At 41.4% G+C, this 13,406-nt stretch overlaps 1 protein-coding gene across 14 annotated transcripts in view; it reads right to left on the minus strand.

Moving 5' to 3' along the window:
• LOC134351683 (ataxin-7-like protein 1) overlaps positions 1–13,406 on the minus strand; it is a 258,916-nt gene that overhangs the window by 31,062 nt on the left and 214,448 nt on the right. For all 14 annotated transcript variants that reach the window (XM_063058175.1, XM_063058184.1, XM_063058177.1 and 11 more), the window contains one exon: positions 88–170. In XM_063058175.1, the coding sequence (XP_062914245.1) occupies positions 88–170 (83 nt within the window). The remainder of the gene's footprint in view (positions 1–87; positions 171–13,406) is intronic.

Genomic DNA, 13,406 nt, shown 5'->3' on the forward strand with positions numbered 1-13,406 from the left:
CAGGCTGCAAATTAAATTCTCTCCTCAAAACTCCAACACAAATATTACAAATGTAAGACAACCAATCATTCTGAGCAAAAGGAATACCTTGCAGGTAAGTGACCTTGTACATGGCTTCTTTGTCTCAGGATCCATAACACCACAATGTCTGTTGGGATCAAATTCCCTCTCTGTTGAAATGAAAAAAGCACTTCAATATACTAACCATCTACCAAGATCAGGCATATCAAGATTTTCCTCTGACAGTGATGGGTTGTAAAACACACAAAATCCCAGAAACGTCTTATGTGTCAAATGAGGCAAACTTTGGGAAACTGCACCTCTCACATGACTTGGGACTTCTGTCTTGTATACACATTTGTATGGAAGTCTCAAGAAGTTTTATTTTTACGGACAGATACAAGCTGTTCCAAGCAGAACTGCTGGCTTTTCTGAGAGAAACTTAGGGCACTGCTTTCCAGGCTTCTAAGAAAACAAAAGGTTTCAGGTTTTACCAGATACATCAAAAGACAGAAACATTCAAAAAAAGTCACGTGCAATAAGCAGACTTAAAATGTTATCCATTCACAAGTTTTGAACATTATAAACAGACTCTAAAAAACTTTATGACCTAATTTATGGGAGGTTAGATTATGTAGGCACAGCATTCCAAATTGTTATGAATAAAAACATGGAGATTTATAACAGAATCAGTGCTTTAAAAGGAACAATTGAAATATGATAGAGAAGTTTTATGAACAGCTACATATGCAAACCTAAGGGTTTTCATTTGACTTACATTAATCAAACTCATGAAGGGCATACCTTAAGTCTTATTTTCTGTTCTATTTCTCCAAAGTTAAGCAGCTGCAGCAATGATTTCTTATTTGACTTTATTATTTCAATCTAAGCATTAAGTGGGAGGGCAAGCAGCCAGAAGTCGTTATAGGCATTGGTACTTATGATGTCGGTAGAAAAATGAATGTGGTGTACAAAATGAACAAACATAAAAATGTAGGACATTGACGGTTGTAATCTCTGGATTACTCCCTGTGCAATGAACCAATGAGGGTCTAAATAGGAGGATAATGAAAGTGTTGAAAAGATTCTGTTTCACGGGGCAGAGGGGACTTCTCCAAGAGAGACAGGTTGTATCTGAACCAAAGGAGGACCCATATCCTTGTGGGGAGAATAACTTTGGAGGGCTTGAACTTGTCTGGCAAGGGTGTGGTACCCAAAGTTGTACTGTATAAGATGAGAAAAATGAAGTAAATATAAATAGATTAAAGTGAGAAAGTCAAGTAGTCAGAACAGGGAGGGAGAAATACACACAATGTGCTAGAGGAGCTCAGCAACTCAGCAAGCATCTATGGACGGGAATAAACAGTTGACATTTCGGGCCAAAACCCTTCATCAGAACTGGAAAGGAAAGGACAAGAAGTCAGAACAAGAAGGTGGGGGGAGGGGAGGAAGAAGTACAAGGTGGCAGATGATAGGTGAAACTGGAAGGGGGGGGAAGAGCTGAATTAAAGTGCTGGGAAGTTGATTGGTGGAAGAGATAAAAGGGCTGGAGAAGGGGGAGTCTAATAGGAGAGGACAGAAGACCATGGAAGAAAGGGAAGGGGGAGGAGCACCAGAGGGAGGTGATGGGGAGGTAAGAAGAGAAGGTGTGAGAGGGAAACAAGAATAGGGAATGGTGAAGGAGAGGAGTGGGGAACAATTAATGGAAGTTCGAGAAATCGATGTTCATGCCATCAGGTTGGAGGCTACCCAGACAGAATATAAGATGTTGTTCCTCCAACCTGAGTGTAGTCTCATCTTAACAGTAGAGGAGGCCATGGACTGACATGTCGGAATGGGAAAGGTAAGTAAAATTGAAATGGGTGGACGCAAGGAAATCCTACTTTTTGTGGTGAACATTGCAAAGGTGCTTGGTGAAGTGGTCTCCCAATCTATGTTGGGTCTCACCAACATACAGCAGGCCACACCAGGAGTACCGGATACAGTAGATGACCCCAACAGTCTCGCAGGTGAAGTGTTGCCTCACCTGGAAGGACTGTTTGGGGCCCTGAATGGTAATGAGGGAGGTGGTGTACTGGTAGCTGTGGCACTAGTTCCTCTTGTAAGGGTGTGCCAGGAGGGAAATCAGTGGGAAGAGACGAGTGGACAAGGGAGTCACGTAGCGTGCTATCCCTTTGAGGGAGCTTTGTTAGGCTAAACTGTATTTATTTTAATGCAATAATCCTGACAACATACTATTGCCATTACAGAAACATTGTTGAGATATGGGCAGGACAGGCAGCTCAACTTTCTGGAATACAGATGCTACAGGTATCATAGTGGTGAAGGTTAAGAGATGAGTGGGAGTTGCACCATTGATAAGTGAGAATATCATGATAGTACTTAGACAGCATATCATGTGAGTAACATCTAGCAAGGTCATATGGGTAGAACTCAAGATGTAAGTAAATTATTTTGATAGAATTATACTACAGGCCCATCAATAATCAGTGGGAATTTGAAGAGCATATAGGTAGAAAGGGAAATCATAAAATTGAAATAGCAGGTGATTTTGACAGTAGCACAGGCAGCTGGGATCAAACAAGTCCCTGAAAGAGTATAAGAGATGTGGGGGAGGGGGGCAAAAGGGGAGACATGAGATATTCCTAGCAAATAAGGTAAAAAGAGAATCCTAAATGATTTTATAAGTTTACAAAGGCAAAAGGGTAACTAGAAAGAGTAGGACCTCTTAATGAACAGTGCAGTAATCAACATGTATTTTCACAGGAGATGGGTGAGACTGCAAATAAATACTTTATCATGGAGAAAGACATGGAAGTTTGCGAATTCTGGGAAGAGAACACTGACATCTGGAATCATACAGACATTCCAAAGGCCGTGGTGCAGTCAGCTGTGAAGCATGTAAAGGTGGATAAATCCCTGGGGCTTGACCAAGTGTATCTCGGGATACTGTGAGAAGCAAGGGAAGAGACTGCTGGGACCCTGGCAGAGATTTCTGTATTTTCATCAGCAATAGGGAAGTTACTGGAAGACTGGAAGATGGCTAAAGGTGCTGCAAGGACAAGTCAAGGAACAACAGACCAGTGAGCCTAAGATTGGAGGGTAAATTAAAGTGAGGGATTCTGAGGGGTAGGAGTTAATTGTATTTGGAAAGACAAGGACTAAACAGCAGAGCTTATTTACGGAAGATCATTTCACACAAATTTGATTGAAATTTTTTTGAGGAGGTGACAAGGTCAAGCAGTAGATGTTGTCTACACGTACTTTAGTAAGGCCTTTGGTAAGGTCCCGCATGGTAGGCTGGTTTAAGAGGTGCGAATCTATGGGTAGCTGAGTAAGATAGCCAAGTACAAAATTGGCTTGGCAGTAGGAGGCAGAGGGTCATAGTGGAGGGTTGCTCCTCAAATTGGAGGTCTGTAACCACTGGCATGCCAAAGGATTAATAAAAATTCTGTTTGACATACTGTATATGTTAATAATTTGGGAGAGAATGTAGGTGAGATCAAGATAAAATTTGCACATGACACCAACATTGATGATACAACAGAATCAAGATCAGTTGGGAGAGTGAGAAAAAGAATGGTTGATGGAATTTAACTCAGCCAAATTGATGTATTTCATGGAGTAACACCAGATAAGAACATACAGTGAAAGCCAGGGCCCTGGCAGCATCATTGAATAGTGAGACCTAGGGGTACAGTACAAGTTCCCTAAAAGTGGCGACACAAGTCGACAGAGTGGTGAAGAAGACATACAGCACGTATGCTTTCATCTGCTGAGGCACAGAGAATAAATGTAGGGATGTTAAAGTTAAACAAATCATTGGTTAGGCCACACTTGGAATACGTGCGAGGTTCTGACCGTTATAACATAGAGATTCACAAGGATATACCTGGACTGGATGGATTGAAATACAAGGTCAGATTGGATAGGCTGGTACTGTTTTCCTTCAACCGTTTGAAGCTGAGGTGTGACTTTACTGTGATTTATAAAACTGGAGGGGCTGAGAGAGGGTAAATAGCCATAGTGTTTTTCCTAGAGTTATTCCCTCTGCTGGCTGGGGTTGGCCATGTCTATGTGATACGCAAGGCAGGATAGTACAATATAGAGAGCAAGCTGTTGCCCATGCAGCAGGCTTCCCCTCTCCATGCAGTTCATGAATCCAAAGGAAAGGCAGGGACCGATACAGTTTAGCACCAGCAGCATCACAGGAGTTGCCAGTCAGAGTTGATCTCATTGTAGGACTGCCTTAGGAATAACAGCTCCAGATTTTTCCTTGGGGTTTACTCCTGAGTCTTCCCCATGAGTGTATATAGCCACAAACAGCAGAGGTTTGAGATCAGAGTTTTCCTTCTCCTAGTTGCGATGCCAAACACCGCTGATGAACCCCATCTGCCCGAATTTCCCAAGGTATGAGAGTTTAAAACTAGAGGGCACAGATTGAAAGTGAGAAGGAAAAGATTTAAAGGGCATTTGTGGTCAAGGTTTTCCACACAGAGGGTGCAGGGCATATGAAGTGAGCTGCCAGAGGAGACGGTTGAGGCAGGTACAATTACACTTAAAAGACATTTGGACAGGTATATGGATAGGCGAGGTTGAGAGGGATATGGGCCAAATGCAGGCAAATTAGATTAGCGTGGATAACCAGTTTATTCAGCATGGACATGTTAGGCCAAAGGGCCTGTTTCTGTGCTGCCTAACTATGACAGGGGTTCCCAAAGTTTTTAATGCTTGGACCAAAACCAGTGAACAAGGGGTCCATGGAACCCAGGTTAGGAATCCCTACCCTATGAAATCACTTGGAAATGTTTTTAATTTTCAGACTCTAAATTCTTCTGTAATGCAAGTTTATAAAATTCCCTACTTTATTCCTATCTATCAAAGTTCTAAGTACATTTATTATCAAAGTGTACTATATACAACCTCAAGATTTTTCTTCTTTTAGGTAGCCACAAAATGAAAAGAAAACAATAGAACCCATTAAAAAAGACTGTCAAACACCCAATGTACAGAAATAAAAACAAATCGTGCATACAATAAATGCAAGCAAATAACATTCAGAACTGAAGTTCACAAAAGTGAGTTCACAACTACAAAGCCATCCAGCACTGCAGCCGATCTAGGAGTCCGTTAGTTGCAGGCCACAGCCTTCGCTCAGTAAAGAGACAAGTAAACTTTGCCAAGCTGCAAGCTGAACACCAGCCTGTCCCTCTCCTCCAGCCCTGACACCCTGACCTTTTCAATCTGGCCCAGCATTTAAACTGGCCAAACCTCCAGTTGTTCAACAGCACAACAGTGAACCTTGCTGCATTGCAAATAAAAAATATTTCCAAGTTCTCTGTGGTACTGCTCTCAGGCTGCCTGGTTTAATAAAGATGAGCATCCTATTATGGTAGGTGCAATGTATCAGTTTGCTAACCAAGTAAAGGCATCCATTTAACATCATAGAACAATGCAGTTTCTTAAGCAGTTCAGTTAACCAATACATATTTGCCGTTTAAGTTAGATAATTATAATCTATTTGAAACATCAGGCTGCAGAATACATTCCAAAAGTTCAAATGAAAGATTATTGACCTGAACCATTAACTTTCTTATCTTTGCAGATGTTGCCTGACTTGCTGAATATTCCCAGCACTTTCTGTTTATAGTTAGGATGTTTTATATTCAAAATAAATTAACAAAAGTGGATTGTAGACATACCATTTTTAATCTAGTAAACAGTAAGCCAGGAATACATATTGTACATATGTGAGAACAACATTGATTTATACATATGTGAGAGCAATGTTGATTTATGATGAAAAATATTTATTTTCTTTTAAATCTGGAAATTTTTCCCGTTGTATTCTGTAATTCTATTGATCTACACAATGACCAAGTCAGATTCAGCTTTTACAACATTGTATTCTGACCTGAGAACTGAAGGCTAACAAGTCACTAATCACAAACTGGTGAAGACAGCTCAGGTTCAGCTAAATGTTTCTCTTCCAGTTGTTATGACACTCACTTAAGACAGGGTACATATCAAGCACTATTGTACATCAGCCGAGCAAGATTTTCTAATGTGCATGCCAAGAAGATAATTGTCAACACATTCTTTAATCATGTGGGCTTCACTGTAGATTCTGTTCCTCTTTTCAGCCAATATCTAAGCAATTCAAGGTGATGCCTTGACAGCTGATTGTTCTCCAAAAATGCTCAAGCTATTTTAAGACAACATACCCAGCACCAATTTAATGATATACATGTTAACCATGTTCTAATAATCAATTCAACATTTCTAAACTTTAGATAACTTTTTGATGCTTCTTCAGCTCACCACACAATAACTGTTTCAAATTTTTAAAGAAATATGTCCATCACAATAAACATTAAATGATATCACATTGACTTACAGCTAAACAGGAAATGAAACTAAATGTTTCAGGACACATTTCAAAATCATTTCCTGTTGATATGCCTTTGGATAAAATTTCTACTTTCCAACATGTGGTGCCTTAACTCTAATTTATGATATTTGAAGCACGGGCCATTTCATGTAACAAAACTTTACGATATATTCACAGAGGCAATACCCTATTGGCAGTAAATATACCTTCAATTTCAAGTTAACCAACAACAATACAACATGAAAACATCAGTAAAATACATGCTGGATACACTTTCTTTCCATTGTACTGGAATTATTTTAAATGAAAAGATTCAGAATCAGATTTATCGTCACTGACACAAGTCGAGAAATTTGTTATCTTGTGGCAGTAAATTCTAGAAATGTCATAAAAGATAATGCTGGAAATAGTGGTCACGCAGCACCAGTGGCAAACAAACGGAAATCAAGCAATTTTTCATTGGTAGAGAAGGGGTAGGGTGGACCAGTCCAACTTAAAAGATTAACTGGTTTCCTCTCCACAGACACTGCCTGATCAGTCAAGTACGTCCAATGTTCTTTATATGTTTCATTCTCTCTAATGCAAATTCTATCATCAATTTGTTTTCTTGTGCTACATGAAACACCATCACAGGAAAGCAACATGCATCATCAGGGAGCCCCACCATCCAGAACATGCTCTCTTCTCGCTGTTGCCATTAGGAAGAAGGTACAAGAGCCTCAGCACTCTCACCACCAGATTCAGGAACAGTTATTACGCTTCAAACATCAGGCTCTTGAACCAAAGGGGATAACTTCACTTGCCTTATCTTTGAAAAGTTCCCACAACCAATGGACTAAGTTTCAATGACTCTTCATCTCATGTTCTTGATATTTATTGCTTATTTATTTACTATTATATCTTCATCTTTTTGTATTTGCACAGTTTCTTGTCTTCTGCACTCTGGTTGAACGCTCTAGCTGAGCGGTCTTTCATAGATTTCCTTATGGCTATTATTCTATAGATTTACTGAGTATGCCCACAAGAAAACAAATCTCATGGTGACATTTGGTTGAAAACAAATTTACTTTGAACTTTGAGTACGAAGATTTTTAGCTAGAGGGTAGTGAACCTATGGAGTTCATTATCAAAGATGGTTTGAAGGCCAAGTCATTGGGTACATTTAAAGTGGAGGTTGATAGGTTCTTGATTAGTCAGGGTGTCAAAGGTTACAGGGAGAAGGCTATGATGGGCTTCTCAATGGGGTTGAGAAGGATAACAAATCACCCATGAAGAAATGGCAGAGCAGATTCACTGGGCTGAATGGCCTAATTATGATCCTCTGTTTTATGGTCTTATAGTTAAATAGCATGGGGTAAAGGTGCTGATAGCTTATTTTCCAAAACTAATTTGACAGGGAATGGGAACTGGAGTGAGAGGGCAGGAGATAGGGCTGTTGGTTTACAAGCAAAGGCAGTGTGTAGTGAGAGTGTCAGGAAGGACAGGCACATGATAGGACAAAACTGCAATTAGTAGAATAAGTTGCAGTGTAAAAGGGGGACACAACTGAAAAGGATGTTGGATATAGGACTGAGCTTTTAATATCTGAACACATGTAGTTTATGGCATAAAGGAGGGGAGGAGAAGATGGCGGCACGATGTAGCGCGCGCGGCTGCTCTGAAACGATATTGTATTTGATGGAGACAGACGTGAAGAAGCACGAAGGAACATCCGGGGAAACTTCTGGAATGCCCGCTTCACTGCCGCTGCTACTGTGCGATCGAGAATCTCCAGAGGGGAAGGCCCCCAATCCTCGGCTTTGCCTATTGCCTGTTGCCGGGGTCGAAGCGCTCGGCAGAGATGGTGCTCGGTTCCTGGTGGGCTGGTTGGAGGCTCGAAGTTTTCGGACGGACTCAGAGTCGGACTGTGGTCGGGTGCTTCCAGGATGCTGCATTGGCAAGTTTGCGGCACTGGAAGCTCATGTCAGGGAGAGTTTCTCCCTTCAACCTTCTGCATGAGATGATGGGACTTTCGAGAGACTTTGAGACTTTTTTTAAACCACGCCCATGGTCTGCTCTTCATCAAATTACGGTATTGCTTTGCACTGTTGTAGCTATATGTTATAATTATGTGGTTTTTGTCAGTTTTTTTTAGTCTTGGTTTGTCTTGTGTTTCTGTGATATCATTCTGGAGGAACAAATTGTATCATTTCTTAATGCATGTGTTACTAAATGACAAAGAGGACTGCGTGTCCTCAATCTAATAATCTAATCTAATGATCTTTTAGCACAGCTAGTGATCAGCAGGTTTGCTGTTGTGGCCATCATTGAGCCACGGCTGAAAGTAGATTAGAGTTGGGAGCTTAACATCCAAGGATACATACCGTATAAAAAGGATAGACAGGTAGGCAGATGGGGTGGGGTGGCTCTGTTGGTAAAAAATGAAATCAAATACTTAGAAAGAGGTGACATAGGATTGGAAGATGTAGGATTCTTGTGCGTAGAGTTAAGAAACTGCAAGGGTAAAAAGACCCTGATGGGAGTCATAAACAGGCTCCCCGAACAGTAGCCAGGATGTGAGCTACAAATTACAATGAGAGATACAAAAGGCATGTATAAAGGGCAATGTTCCAATAGTCATGGGGAATTTCAATACGCAGGTGGATTGGGAAAATCAGGTTGGTGCTGGATCACAAGAGAGAATTTGAAGAGTGCCTTTGAAGTGAGTTTGTGGTTGAGCTCACTACGGGGTCAGCTATTCTGGATTCAGTATTGTGTAATGAACCAGATATGATTAGGGAGCTTAAGATAAAGGGACCCTTAAGAAGCAGTGATCATAATATGATGGAATTCAGCCTTCAATTTGAGAGGGAGAAGCAAAAGTCAGATGTATCAATATTACAGTGGAGTAAAGGTAATTACAGAGGAATGAGAGAGGAGGAGCCAGCCAAAGTTGATTTGAAAGGGGCACTAGCAAGAATCACAGGGGAGCAGCAATGGCTGGAGTTTCTGGGAGTAATTTGGAAAACACAGGATAGGTATATCCCAAAAGTATATCCTAAAGGCAGGATCATGCAATTGTGGCTAACAAGGGAAGTCAAAGCCAACAAAAAAAGCAAAAGATAGGGCATATAATAAGGCAAAAATTAGTGGAAAGCTAGAGGATTTGGAAACTATGAAAAATTGATGGGGGGGGGGAAGGTGAAATATGAAGGTGAGCTAGCCAACAATATCAAAGAGGGTACTAAAAATTTTTTCAGATATAGAAACATAGAAAATAGGTGCAGGAGTAGGCCATTCGGCCCTTCGAGCCTGCACTGCCATTCAGTATGATCATGGCTGATCATCCAACTCAGAACCCTGTACCAGCCTTCCCTCCATACCCCCTGATCCCTTTAGCCACAAGGGCCATATCTAACTCCCTCTTAAATATAGCCAATGAACTGGCCTCAACTGTTTCCTGTGGCAGAGAATTCCACAGATTCACCACTCTCTGTGTGAAGAAGTTCTTCCTAATCTCAGTCCTAAAAGGATTCCCCTTTATCCGCAAACTGTGACCCCTCGTTCTGGACTTCCCCAACATCGGGAACAATCTTCCTGCATCGAGCCTGTCCAATCCCTTTAGGATTTTATATGTTTCAATAAGATCCCCCCTCAATCTTCTAAATTCCAGCGAGTATAAGCCTAGTCGATCCAGTCTTTCATCATATGAAAGTCTGGCCATCCCAGGAATCAATCTGGTGAACCTTCTTTGTACTCCCTCTATAGCAAGGATGTCTTTCCTCAGATTAGGGGACCATATATAAAGAGAGGTGAGAGTAAATATTACACTGCTGAAAAAAGATGCTGGAGAGGTAGTAATGGGGGGAGGGAGCAAGGAAATGGCAGATAAACTGATGAAGTATCTTGCATCAGTATTCACTGTGGAAGACACCAGTAGTATAACAGATTTTCGAGAATGTCAGGGGGCAGAAGTGAGTGCAGTTGCTATTAGTAGGGAGAAGATGCTTGGAAAACTGAAAGGTCTGAAGTGAGATAGGTCATCTGGTCCAGATGGACTACATCCCAGGGTTCTGAAGGAGGTAGCTGAATAAATTGTGGAGGCATTAGTAATGATCTTTCAAGAATCACTAGATTCTGGAATCGTTCCAAAGGACTGGAAAATTCTAAAAGTCACTGCACTCTTCAAGGAAGGAAGGAAGAAAGGCAGAAGAAAGGAAATTATAGGCCAGTTAGTTTGGCCTCAGAGATTGGGAAGATAACGGGTCAATTGCTAAGGCTGTGGTTTCAGGGTACTTGAGACACATGATCGAACAGGCTAAAGTCTGCATGGTTTCCTCAAGGGAAAACCTTACCTGACAAATCCATTACAATTCTTTATCTATCCTGCTTGTTAATTCCTCAAAGGAGGATCAGTGGATGTTGTGTCCTTGGATTTTCACAACGCCTTTGATAAGGTGCCACACAAGGCTGCTTAAAAAGGTAAGAGCCCATGACATTACAGGAAAGGTACTAGCATGGGTAGTGCATTGGCTGCTTGGCAAGAAGCAAAGATTGGGAATAAAATTAGCCTCTTCTGATTGGCTGCCGGTCGGGTCAATATTGGGACCACTTCTTTCTTAATGCTGTATATGAATTATTTGATGACGGAATTGATGGCTTCGTGGCCAAGTTTACGGATGATGTGAAGATAGGTGGAAGTGCAGGTCGTGTTATGGAAGCAGGGAGGCTACGGAAGGACTTGGACAGATTAGGAGAATGGGCAAAGAAGTGGGTAATGGAATGCAGTCTCAGGAAATGTATGGTCATGCACTTTGGTAGAATGAATAAAAGCAGAGATTATTTTCTAAACGAGGAGAAAATTCAAAATTCTGAAGTACAAATTGACTTGGGAGTCCTTGTGCAGAATTCCCTAAAGGTTAACTTGCAGGCTGAGTCAGTGGTGAGGAAGGCAAATGCCATGTCAGCATTCATTTCAAGAGAATATAAAAGCAAGGATGTAATGCTGAAGACTTATAAGGCACTGGTGAGGCTTCAGTTAGAGTATTGTGAGCAGTTTTAAGAAAATGTGCTGACATTGGAGAAGATTCAGAGGAGGTTCACAAGACTGACTCCGGGAATGAAAGGCTTATCGTATGAGGAGCAATTGATGGCTGTGAGCCTTTACTCACTGCAATTTAGAAGAATGAGGGGGTTATCTTTGAAACCTATTGGATGTTGAATGCAAACAACAGGAATTCTGCAGATGCTGGAAATTCAAGCAACACACATAAAAGTTGCCGGTGAACACAGCAGGCCAGGCAGCATTGGATGTTGAATGCTTAGAGTTGACGTGGAGTGGATGTTTCTTATGGTGGGGAAGTCTAGGAACAGAGAACACAGCCTCAGAATAGAAAATCATCCATTTAGAACAGAGATGAAGAGGGATTTCTTTAGCCAGAGAGTAGTGAATCTGTGGAATTCATTGCCATATACAACTGTGGAGCCAAGTCACTGGGTGTACTTAAGGCAGAAGTTGATCGGTTCTTGATTAGTCAAGGAGCGAAAGGTTATGGGGAGAAGACAGGAGATTGGGGTTGAGAGGAAAATGGATCAGCCATGATGAAATGACAGAGCAGATTCGATGGGCCAAATGGCCTAATTCTGCTCCAATGTCTTATAGTCTTTTGTGTCTCCAGCTTAAGCAGTGCGAACTCTGTTCTGCTTGTGGTTGGAGTCACTCTGTTCTGCTTGTGGTTGGAGTCATTCTGTTCTAACTGCAAGGCTGAGAACACTTGTGCAGAGCATACTGGTAGTCACAATGCAGCTTACATGTGAATAGTCAAAGAGGGATTGGGTAAATCCAGGCAAACGAGAAGGCAGGTAGTACTGGAATGCCTTGGATCAAGATCCTCCCTTTAGTTGGTGAGGGTGATAGTTCCACAGGGGACTGCAACCACAGAAAGAGGTGTGGCTCCTCCGGAAGCTCAGTTGTACAGGAGGAGAGGAAGGTACGACAATAGAGCTATCACCACTGGGGAATGAATAGATCGAGGAATAAACAGGCGCTTCACTGGAAATGGACATCACCCCAGGATGATATATTGCTTTCCTGGTGCCAGAATCGTGAATGTCATTAAACACCCTGATGATGGAGAGTAAACAACCAAAGATCATGGTCCATATTGATATCAACTGCAAAAAAATCCAGAGGGATGAAGTCCTGCCAGCAGAGTTTAGAGAGCTAGACGGCGACAAAATTCAGGGTCTGTCTTTTTCACGAGCACAAAAATAAGGAAGCAAGACAGATGAACATGTGGCTGAAGAGATGGTACAGGAGGAGGTTTTCAATTTCCGAGAAACTGAAGTGGTATCTGAGGCAGACTGGAGCTCTACAAGTTAGAAGGACTGCACCTCAACAGGAATGGGACTGAAATCCTTGGGAGGTGGGGGTGATATTAGTGATGTTGCCAAGGGATTAAATAAGAGTAGCTGGGTTGGAGTGGTAATTTGAGTGTAGAACTAGAAAGAGGAAACACTAATCTGGAAATAAGATAGTATGGAGGTATTCTGGAAGAAAAGACAAATCAGTGTTTATGAGGAAGCAGCAGACTGTACAAATATACAAGTGCATCAGTAAACAAAGCCAGGATAGGGCTCAATGGAAATATATAATTAAAGATAAAAGTGGGAACAACAGTTCAAATTAGATTAGATTAGCAAAGAACTGTATTGGAGGTAAGTGAAAACGGTAATGAAATGAGTAAAGTTGATTTATCATTCATGTATGTGAATATGTGGATTGTGGCAAATACTATTGGTGAACTGCATGTACAGAGTGCTGTGTGGGAAAGTGACGTGGTGGCAATAACAGAAACTTAGATCAAGAAAGGGCAGGACCTGGCATTAAATATTCTTAGGTATATGTAAGAGTAAGAAGGAACAAAAGGAGATGGAGTGTTAGAAGAAATAAGATGTGCTTATTAGATAGAACATTAATAGAGACAGGGTACGTCGCAAGAGTTCAATGTTTAGAAACACTTCTCGAGCTTCCAGC

This window comes from Mobula hypostoma, chromosome 9, assembly GCF_963921235.1.
Source record: "Mobula hypostoma chromosome 9, sMobHyp1.1, whole genome shotgun sequence".
In the NCBI taxonomy this organism is placed as follows: Eukaryota; Metazoa; Chordata; class Chondrichthyes; order Myliobatiformes; family Myliobatidae; genus Mobula; species Mobula hypostoma.